The 11,846-nt window shown below is 42.3% G+C and overlaps 1 protein-coding gene across 1 annotated transcript; it reads right to left on the bottom strand.

Moving 5' to 3' along the window:
• Window positions 1–2,183: 2,183 nt before the first annotated feature.
• LOC129672444 (prefoldin subunit 6-like) lies at window positions 2,184–9,516 on the bottom strand. Its single transcript, XM_055601917.1, is given in 4 exon segments — window positions 2,184–2,320; window positions 2,323–2,573; window positions 3,549–3,762; window positions 9,492–9,516. Coding segments are annotated over 4 exon segments (627 nt in total).
• Window positions 9,517–11,846: the final 2,330 nt, after the last annotated feature.

Raw genomic sequence — 11,846 nt, 5'->3', positions numbered from 1 at the left:
CCCGTTCAGACTTCTAACTGGGCCAAGAGAAGCTTCCTTGTTTAGCAATGATATCTGTGTTTGTTGCTAGTGACCTATCCTTACTTCATTCACTTGTTGGCTTAATCCTTTAGTCATTTTTTATAACATTCCATAAATATTTTTCCGTACCCAGCATATTCACGTTGTAGGGCTTTAGAGCTTAGTGTGCTGTGGAAGTAACAGAGTATCAGCGCAGTATCTTTGAACAAGTATTTACTGGACATTGATGATGCACTTTCAGGTACCAGCACACAGCAGATCACAGCAGTTGGACGTCCTGGCCTCTCTGCGGCGTGTTACAAAGTATGAAGACTCATATAATGGGGACATACGCTGGCAGGGGGGAGGGAGAGGGACGAGAGGAAGAGGTTGGGCTAGCCAATCCAAACTGAAGCTAGGACAGAGAATGCTGGGATGTATGGTGTTTGTTTCTAAAGCACAAAAGCCCCCCCCCCAACCCCACATAAAGTTTCAACTCTTCGGGAAAACAAAGACTTTTTTAAAAGTAGGTTATGGTGAATTAAAAAAAAAAAAAAGGATTAAGCCAGGAGATTGTAGTGTACACCTTTAATCCCAGCATTCAAGACGCAGAGGCAGAAGGATTTCTATGAGTTCAGGGCCATCCTGGTCTACAGAGAGAGGTCCAGGACAGCCAGGGCTACACAGTGAAAACCTGTCTCGAAAACTAAAACAAAATGTATTATGAATTTTAAAATATGCTCTAAAGTCATTGATAAAGCTCTGTCTAAGAATTGTCTATGGGTGTTATCTCGGCACATACTTTTTAATTTACCCAATCAACTGTGGTCTTTTTTAAAGTATTTAGAAAATCAGAGTATGAAGGTTCACCAATTCTCAGTGAACTATCTTCCTGAGAGAGCTACTCTTGAACCACATCACTAAATCTCCATTACCCATCAGACAGAGGTCATTGAGACGTTGCTGACTGTGACTTTTAAGGTCATGCATCTTGAGCTCTGCAAAGCTTGTGCATACTCTTGAGTCTGTTTATGTGTCCTAAAACATATGTGCACACTTTTATGCGTATGTATGTGTAGTGGTTAAACATGGCTGGGTTACACATAACATTTCATTACAAGTGCTAGGCTTCAGAGTATGGAAAATAAGATTGGGATACGGTATGCAGAGAAATTCTATAATGTAAGAGCTTTTGAATGATTACGCAGTTCTGTGATGCGTGTAATAATATGGCATCTGTATAATTTTGAAACCACAATAGTGAGGAATGATTGAAGTTGGGTAGTTCCCTTCTCCCACAGGGAAAGCAACTTTCCCCAACTTTCCTCAACTTCAATGAGGTTCTCAAAGCCTCTGCAGGTTAGACTCTAGCTCAACAGTTTCTCCTGAACAGGCCTGGTCAACAACAGATTGCTCTGGCTTTGTTGTTATTCTTTTGTTTTTTTGAGATAGGGTCTCTCTAAAGCAGTTCTTGCTGTCCTGGACTTGCTTTGTAGACCAGGCTGACCTTGAAATCACAGAGATTCTCCTGCCTCTGCCTCTTGAGTCCCAGGATCAAAGGTGTGCGCCACCATTCCTGGCACTCAAAAGATTATTTTAGTACTTTTTGTTGTTGTTTTTTGTTTTTTTTTTGTTGTTTGTTTGTTTTTGAGACAGGGTTTCTCTGTGTAACTGTGGCTGGCCTGCACTTGCTTTGTTGACCAGGCTGGCCTCGAATTCCGAGCGATCTGCCTGCCACTGCCTCTGGAGCACTGGGAGTAGTCATGAGCCACCAAGCCCAGCTACTCTAGGTTATTTTAAAACACCCTCTTTCTCCCTGCCCTTTGCAGAGGCATGAGGGGACTTTTCTCTGATAGTTTCCCTAAGCGGGTCAGTTTCTGTGGGCCCCTGAGGAGTGATTCCCTTGGTGCTTTTTCAACTTTCACATTTGTCTCCACTAGTCTCCAGCAGTTAGGACTCAGTTCCTCCTACTTTGGTAGCTGTTCCGGGGAAGTTTGTACTCTGGTATCTACTTGTTTATTCAATTTTTCGGATAGCGGTCTACCTCTGAGTCCTGTTCTCTTAAATATCCAAGAGTTGCTGATTGTTCTAATTCAGTTTTTTTGTTGTTGTTGTTTGCTTGTTTGGTTGGTTGGTTGGTTGGGTTAGCCTCATACATCTCTCCTTCTCCCCCTCCCATGGGGTCAGGCCTTCCCAGAAGCCCCCACCTTTGCTGCCTGGGCCCACTGGAACCCCTGCTGCAGCTGAGCAAGGGGTTCCTTCTGTTGCTCTGACTGTGGCTCAAGGTCCCGAAGCTGTGATTCTTAGAGCTTGATTTCTGTGTGATATGGTCTAGCCTCTTGCCCTCCATGGCCCGAGCCTCTCCCAGCTCCTGCCTGACAAGCATGGGTCCCAGAAGCTTAAACACCACGCTGGATCCATCCAGCAGGGCCAGTTCCTCCTTCACGATATTATTTTCCGTTAGCTGTGCCTCAAGCTTCTGCCTCCCTGACATGGATTTACTCGAGTCCTTCTGCAGCTGTTGGTGTTTCTCCACTTCTCCCTGCAGCTTTGTTTGGATCAGCTCAGCCACGCTGAAGGCGAAAGCCTCCAGGGCGGGGCTCGCTGGGTCTCAGGCTCTGGAAGGCACCTGGGCTCCCCTTTTTGGCCCTCTTCACGTTCTAGCCCGTGTCAATAAACCCTCAAATTCAGGTTTTATTGTTGTTGTTGTTCAGTATGGACTATAGGCGTCTGAGCCCCTGGTAGGTGCAACCAGAAACCAGAATATTTTTATGTCATTACATCTGTGTGTGTGCATGTCCATATATGTGTGTGTGTTCATATGTGTGTCCCTAAATGGGGCATTTATACCACACCCGAAAGGTTCATTTTGAAGATGGGTCAGAAGAGTGTAAGAGCCAGAGGGGGTGAATGACTACAAAGAAACTGTTTTATGGACACAGCAGGGCAGCTGCCCATCTGAACTCACAGTTGTGACAGCCAGTGCAAGGCCTGTTCAAGCTCAAGACAGAGAGAATCTAGCTGTGGAGACAAGGGGTAGGCACAATGTCTTGTCCCTAGCTGAGGAGCTATTGGCAGTTGCTGGCTGCTGGAGAGGGACAGTTAGTTTTCTTTAAGGGGGGGGTGTGTGGCCACATTCCAGTAGAAGGCCATACATCCAAGAATCTGTAGGCATAACATATTGGAACCTTCCTTCCTTCTTTCTTTCCTTCCTTCCTTTCTTTTTCTTTCCTTCTTTTGTTTAAAGAAGGCATAAAGTCCTCTTCAAAGTTGAGTGGGCAGGGATGGGAGGTATGGATCTAGAAGGACTTGAGGAGGAGGAGGAGGTGAATATAATCAAAATGCACTGGACAAAACTCTCAATGAACTAATAAAAATAAAAGTAAAAAGAAGTGATGTAGAAAACTTTAAAATACAGAGGCAGGCAGACAGACAGACAGATGACAGACAGAGACTACATATGGTTATATTACCTAGCCAAAGTCACACTGCATAGGTTCGTTAGTGAGAAACTGCAGTCCAGGTTTCTTGCACTGTTTTCTTCCTACTGAACTTTTCTATCGTCGTCATCCAAATATCCTACAAAGTCTAATTTGAAAAGTTTTAAAGCCTGAGCTTTACCGTATGCAAATGCAGTTTCATATGATTCACAGACCACATTATGAGACGCCTTCTCGAGTCCACACTCCACCCCAGACTCCCCCAAAATGGGGAGTTTTGTCTTGTTTTCTACATTTCTCATGAAGTGCAGGCTACAGCTCACTGTCAGACAGAGGCATCTGGAGGAACTGTGGGCATTTTCAGCTCACAGTCTTTTCGGAAAGTCAGCTTCAGCATGCCGACTTTGTCTTCCAGGCCCACTCAGTCTCCTGGAGGTCTTTGGCCATGTACCTCTCTGCTGTGATGAACATGACTGAGAGGCTTCCACGTTCTTTCTATCTTATTGCCACAGCTGTACCAACGCAACACTTTCATCCCATGAGCTTAAGGGTCATCCGAGATGACTGGCATACTCTCCTCCCCAACACTCCCAACTCGAGAGTTGAATTTTGTCGTTGCCTTTCAAAAGTGAGAAGTAGGGACAAAAATCCACAGCAAATTAAATTCAGGGATGACAGCAGAAAGCGAACAAGTTATTTTTATAGAAGGGCTTTGTCAGCTTGGGGAGTGGCTAAAAGACAACACGATTGCTCAAGATCCTCTCAACGGGTCCAACTCAGGACACAAAACTTTAATAATGAATTTGATGTTGCAAGGCCGTGTAAAGATGTCCCACACTGCTTTAATCAAGTACCCTGACTCTAGCACCGGACATCCCTATTACCACTTGTCAGCCCTTAAAAGCTGATTCTTCTAACAACTGTGGGACGAGTCACCCAGGCCTGCAGCAGAATGCCCTGTACAGGCTACGCTGACCTAATTGAGCTGAAATTCAGAAGCTTCACGTTGATCCCTAGCAAGTACACTGCTGGCCCTTCTGAGTCGACCTTCAGTTAACAAAGATACACATTTGGACTCACTCACACGCCTTCATTTCTTTGAGTTCACTCAAGCGATACCATTTTAAAAGTTGGCTGTGAACAATGCCCATTGAGTGGCATCCTGATCAGCTGCATGACCCATGGGCTAGTTTCTGAAGCCCTCTTCTGTGTCATTCATTCTTTCTCTCCATTCAAGCAAACACAGCTTGGCTGGACCCCATGGTGTTCTTTGGGTTGAAAGAGCCTGCAGGTGGATGGAAGATGGGAGATAGAAATACGTTTGTCCTAAAATGTCATCTCTTTTAATACTGAGTAAGATGTTTGAAAACCAAAATTTATGGGGAAAAAAAAACCTTTTCTCAGAGATGTTTTATACTTAGGAGTTTCTAAGCATCAATGGTAATACATTATGTCTGTTCTCGGGAAAATACTATGACCTATCTATCACTATCCTAAATATTAACTTTGAAAAAGACACTTTTACATATAAAAGATTCATTATTCATTGTTGTCAAAATTGAGTGTCTATTTTTCTTCTTGGTTTTTATGTTTCATCCTGTTTCCTTAATAAAATTTGAAAATCTATATAAATAGTTAGACCTCTAAACTTCAAGTCAAGATCTATTCATGTCAATGTATGTTTTTCAAATATTATCGTTTCATATACAAATGCTATAAAGTAGCCTGTCGTGTTTATTACTGGCTAACTTTCCCTAGCTGTTTAACATAACTTTGGGACAGGGATTGTTGCCTTTTTAAAGCAGGGCCCTAATAGAACCAGCTAAACCTGAAAGCCAGATGCAGCAATTTTTTGAGCAGAGAATGTTTTTGTCCCACGGTCAGTGTACTGACATCCTGGTTGTTATTTGGGAAATTGGGGACCTGCCACATTCCTGTTCTCAGAGTTCAGAAATGCGACTGCAATGATGAAAGTCTTACTGCACCCATTATAAGTGCAGAAATGAAATATCTACCAGTTGACTATGCATTTAGTCTGGCTTCCAGTATTGTTCTACACAAGGACACACACTGTTAAGAATTAAATGGTGAGTACTCAAATAGCCCATGTCTGTTCTCTCCAATGACACTGGGGTTCCATCTGAGTGTTTCATTCATCTTAGTCCCCACTGTCTAGCTTTCTATTCATGCTATTTTCCACCTCTGTAAGGTCATAATTACTTTCAATTTATGGTCACCATTAAGCTGAGAGACAAGATATATTTCTTTTGTCCTTAAACATCACATTAGAAGTTAATCAGCAGATTATGGTAGGACACACCCATCAACCCAGCACACACTGTCTGAGGCAGGTGATGCTTGCATTTGAGGACATCTTGGGCTACATAGTGAGATCTTGACTCAAAAAATAAAAACAAACCAAAAGCCCCAAACCAAAATAAAACAAAAACAGTAACAACAACAACAACAACACTAAAAGCTTGGGAGGTAGAGAGATGGCTTAGTCACTTAATTGAAAGTGCTAACACACAACTTTAGGATCTGAGTTCAGAGTCCCCAGCACACACATAAAAAGCCAAACATATTATCCCAGTACCAAGAAGGTAGAAACAAGATGACCTCTTGAGCTGTCTGGCCAGCGTATTTAGCTGAATGGGTAAGTTCCAGGTTTCAGTGAGTGATCCTGTCTCAAAACTTAAGATGGATTCATGGATATAACCTAGAACCCCTGGACAGATGTAGCCCATGGCAGCTCAGTGTCCAAGTGGGTTCCCTAGTAATGGGAACATGGACTGTCTCTGACATGAACTCAGTGGCTGGCTCTTTGATCACCTGAGTGGGGAGTAGCCTTACCAGGCCACAGAGGAAGAAAATGTAGCCAGTCCTGATGAGACCTGATAAGCTAGGGTCAGATGGAAGGGGAAGGAACCTCCCCTATCAGTGGATTTGGAGAGAAACATGGGAGGAGATGAGGGAGAAAGGGCAAGATTGGGAGGGAATGAGAGAGGGGGCTACAACTGGGACACAAAGTGAATAAACTGTAATTACTATTAAAAATTTTAATTAAAAATGTCCAAAAAAAAAAAAACTTAAGATGTAGGCTAACGCACGGAGTAAAGGCCCACATGCTGACCTCAGACTTCTCCATACATGCCTACCCAAGTGCACACGCGCCCACATAGACATGCAAACACACACACATGCAAATAACTGAAAATATTTGAAGTCTTAAACCTCTGGTTTTCACGTTCCCCAGGTACACACCAAACACACGCCTTTGGATAGGTGACATGCTGCCAACAAACACCCACTGAGTCTTTTTGAGGTGTCTGCCCTTTGGCGTGGCTTTGCTGGGTCAGGCTGCTGGCCTTCTGAGGCTCATCTAAGGTTTCAGCTACACAACAACAGCAGGAGAGGAAGATGGCTGTGGAATGGCTCAGTGACTGAACACTCACAGGCGTGTCAAGACCCAGGCTCCAGCTCTAGCACCACACAAAAAGACAAACAGAAAAATAGAGTGAGAACTTGTGGACTGGCCAGAGTTTATCCACACACTCTTCCTCTTGGGAGAGTGTCCTTTCAAGAGACAGTTGAACCAGTCAGTTTCCAAACATGATTTAACAAAACCAAATATTTGGATTTTAAGGAAATGAATCTAAACTTTTGACTCAACATGGTCTGGAAAGCCAGGATGACAAGTCATGACACCCAATAAGCGAATGCCATTTCTGTTCACGGTAGGAAACTCAAAGCACTGGCTGGAAGGACTGCTGACTGTATTGTGATCTCAACAGAGAAGCCATAGGGTTTGTTTTGTTTTTTTAATATAGTTACAAATCCGTAGTCACTCAGTCGCCAGTACTCTTAATGACACAGATGGATCTATGACAACCTCTAATGGGTGTAACTTAAGACAAGAGCAGATGACTCGACCAACAGATTCATCAAACTCTTCCAAACTGCAAATTAAAAAGAAACAAATCAAATACCGCATTTTCCTCACAGATGTTAAGCTAAACTGAATCAGGCTTGTGCCTATAATTATGGCATTACAAGAGATTTACCGTCATCAAAGTCAATCACAACACACTGAAAGAAAGCTGATGAAAAAACTCAGGAGAGGCTGGGTAATAATTTAAAATTTTTTCACAGCTAAAGATCTCATTGATTTCGGCCACATATCTGTTTCCTTCAACTGAAGAGGCCTGGAGTTAGAGAACGTAGCTCGGGGTGGGGGAGGGGGTGGGGGAGGGGGGTTTCTGCTAAGTTCTGACTGTACAGCATTCATCAAATTCATTCCCAGCATCTGTGGTTGACAGTTTTTTAGTTAAGCAATTTTTGTTTTGCATTTGGCCAAGCTTCATTTAAACTTTTTAAATATGAGAAAGAAATACAATCCCCCAAATCCAGGGCATTCTAAGCAAATAGAGACTCTTAAGCACTGTATTGAGTACAAATTGTGTGTTTGCACATGCAAGTTCCTCCTCCACTTGTCTGTGGGACTTCCAGGAAAAACCGAGGGTCAGAGAGGATGGGTGTCCTCACAGGCTCATTCATTATCAAACATCGCGTCCCTTCATTCCTTGCTTTCACTCCTTGCTTTCATTCTCCTAATGCCTATGTGACTTAACCATGCCAAGGCATGGCAGCTCAGCCAATGAGCTGACCCAGGCCAAGCGTCCCTTGTCCCCCTCCAGTGTTTGTGCAGCAGTTCTCCCACGCCACCATCTCACCTCTGCCGAGATGCCCCTAGGATGAAGCTATGGAGCCGGCACTCACTCTAAGCTATAACTTCCAGCTCCCGCCAGCCTGTCTCCACTCAAAGTATTCATTTAGCAGGGAAGCACAGCAAAATTTATAGTCTGAGCTTTTATTGTGTGGAGTTTCAGCACCACGAGGAACCTTATACTCATGCCTTAAAAGCCTTTACGAAGGCAAGCCCTGATTTTGTTTTACTCAGTTGGGAAGATCAGCAGCAAGACTGCAAATAGGTCTGAGATTCAACAACTTGACACTCTCCAGACCCTTGACTTTACACTGGACTTCTGAAGAGGCCACAGGTTGAAGAAAAAGAACGCAGCAATGATCTAGTTGCCGTCAGCTCTGACCACTTGACTTCAAGCCCCAGAAACTACACACTGGAAGAACCAAACTCCCTTAAGCCCTCCATACACACTCCACGGCTTCTGCATGCTCACACACATGCACATGGTAAGTGAGTAACACATAAGTAAACGAATAAACGAATAAATAAATAGTTATGGTGAATGTTTGTAGTTTATAACATGCTGTATGAGGTCTATAAGGACAAAATGGCTGCTACAATGAGGTAGATTTAATATCACATCCTATATAGTGACTTCTTTAGAGGGTGGCTGCCATCTACTAATCTGACAAAAATCTCTCATACATAACAGTTTTATTGAATGAATCCTCATATTGTATATTAGACACCTGGCCTAGTCATTCTACTTACCTGAGATTTTGTGTAATCTGACCTCCATGTCTCTGCCCCAGCCTCACCATTGATAGCCACCTCCATTCTCACGGTATACCTGAGCTCTGTTTGTCTCTCTCTCTGTTTGTCTGTCTGTCTGTTTCACTCCATATACAGCTGAAATCATTAATTATTTTTATTTCTGCACCTAGCTTAGTCCACTTGGCATGGCACCCTCTAAGTCTATCCATGTTATGCAAATAGCAAGATCTCTCTTTCTTTCTTTTTTTTTTTTAAGGCCAAATTATATTCCATTACACACAAGCACAAATACACCATGTTATCTTTCAGGGGGCATTTTGTGTCTCTCCATGTCTCTGATATTGTGCCGTGTGCTGTGAACATGGGAACTCAGAAACACAGGTGTCTTTATGAGGAGACAATTTTATGTCCATTGGCGTTACACCCAAAATAGAGACCAAAGGGTCGTGTGGCAGTCAGTTCTCCTTCTGATTTCCTTAGTAGCTCCATGACGCTTTCTGAGCAGCTGTACCAACTGCTGTTTCTAACACCACCCTAGGGCTCATCATCCTCCATACCCAGGCAAAACTTACCTCTTTTCTCTTTGGAAGTCGCCATCCTCTGAGGAGATGCAGTTATTTGAACGTGCATCCCCCCAGTAACGGAAGGTGTTAAGTATCTTTTCCACATACTGTCGGGGATTTTTATGGCCTGTTCAAAATATATATATATATATCTGTTCAAGACTTTTGTCTGTATCATTACAGTATTTATCTTGCTGCTTTTGAGCTGTATGACTTCTTTATCAAATGTGAAGTTTGCAATTATTTTTGGAAACAGTTTTAGAATGTTGGTCTTTCTTAATTTCTCACCCTTTTAATCTCTCTCTCTTTCACACATATACACACTCACACCAGATCCTGTTTCCAGGGTTTGTTCTTTCTCTCTGGCAGCTGCTACTCTCTAGCACACTTGATATGTACAATACACACGGGCTTCGTTTGCCTTAATGAAGTGTGAGCCTCATGAAGGATCGCTTGTATTGCTGCTGTGTTTCCTGTGTCCATAAATTATGATAGTGCCTATGTGTTCATTCACAAAGTATTTACTGATTACCCACTGTGTGCCAGGCCCTGCTGAAAGTCTTAAAGATACAACAGTGAATCAGAGAGACAAAAATTCTCTTTCCTGGCTTTTTTCCCCATACCATGCATCCTTTGCCTCACTGGAGGACCATTTGCAGTAGAAGTCACCTGGTAAAAGCCCATTTATTTTAAACAAAAATTTCAGCCTGGCAATTTCCACAGACAGTTAATCACAGGCTAACAAAAACTGACAAAAAGCAAAACTGAGGAGGGATTGCTGTCTGCACTGTGGCGTCTCAAGCACCCAGAATCAGACCTGGCTTGTGACGGCTGCTGAGTGGATGTTCGTTGCCTTAGATCTCGTCCTCACTGTGAATGAGTACCTAACCTAGATTCTTAGTCACCTCCCAACCTAGACGTCGGTCCATCTCCCATCTGTTCTAGAGGAATAGTTTTATCTGATCAGTTTATACCATTTGGCATAATACCACTTGGACATACTATTTATTCACATAGAATAAATCATAGCCACTTAAACTGTGGACCAATGACCTTAGATAGGGTCTTAAAACCGAATTCGGGGGCCACAGAAAGTTGACAATAGAAAAGAGGTTCTGAAAGCACAGAGAAAGGCTAACTCAAAACATAATACGCATGTTTCTTACACGTTTCTGATACACTCTCTCACTTGTGTTGTCTCGCACAGGTTACTGCAGTCTTGGTTCTGAACACAGCATTGTGCACTCAAACCCCATGCCGTACAATGGAGAAAGCTAGCTGAAACACAGCAGCTACCTGAAACACCTGAGATAGCTATCTGTTCGGAATTAAGAGCTTTCACTGTACATATAAAATGGCAGTTTTAATTTTTTTTAAAAAATGATTTAATATAGAAAACAAGACTTTTAATATTTTCCTACCATGACTCTTCAGCAACCCACAGCAAATCAGCTTGGATTGTATTAGAATGTCTGGCTTTAAAAATTGCTGCTTGAGTTGTTGACATGAGTTAAAAACAAAGTCATTGAATGGGTTTTAAACTGAGATTAAAGCAGAATTGCCAATAACTTCTGAAATGATTCTGAACATCTGCCATTTCTACTATGTAGCTATGTGAATTTACATTTGCAGCATTGATAATCATAAAATCAAAACACCAGTCAACTCTGGATAACGCTAATATGCCAAATTCAGCCAAGATTTAATTCCTTATGTAAAATAAACAAGGACAAGCGTTTCATTTGCATGACAATTTACTTTTGTTGTTTCTCATAAATGGTAAAGTTATGTGTATATTTAAATTTTTTAAAATAGATTTTATACTTTATTATCAATAAGTGTTTTACTTGTATATCCATTTTATATATCATTTATCAGTCAAAAGGGGTCATAGTAGAAAACATTCGTGAAGATCTGAAATACACCACCACGTTCACTGTGATTCAAAGCCACAACATCAAGCAATGGCTGTTGCAGAAAATCATTCCACTTCCTCTATGCATATCTCCACCCTTCATGCACACCATGAAAACAGCACAGGTTATCAATAAGACCAGAGGACTTTCAGAACCTTCTGATCATAGATATGTCTTCAAGCTGGAGCCTGGGCCAATTTCACATGACATCATGGATGAAAGGTATTGCATCAACCCTTTTTTATGAAGAGCCAGACAGACACATTTTCAATGGTGTTCACTCTATTTCTATAATATGAACATAGCAATATGAAAAAAGAAAAAAAAAAAAGCTGTTCCTGGCAGGGTTCTAGTAGCTACTGACAGAAACAGGTATCCAGTCAGGTTTTGTCTTTGAGCCATTGTTTGGCAGTCCCTGTCTCTGACCCAGCGATGTGTGAAATAATCC

Source organism: Psammomys obesus, unplaced genomic scaffold (assembly GCF_907164565.1).
Source record: "Psammomys obesus unplaced genomic scaffold, mPsaObe1.curated_primary_1811, whole genome shotgun sequence".
Classification (NCBI taxonomy): Eukaryota; Metazoa; Chordata; class Mammalia; order Rodentia; family Muridae; genus Psammomys; species Psammomys obesus.
Note: the sequence above shows the minus strand (reverse complement) of the source record. Positions and strands in the feature narration are given on the sequence as shown.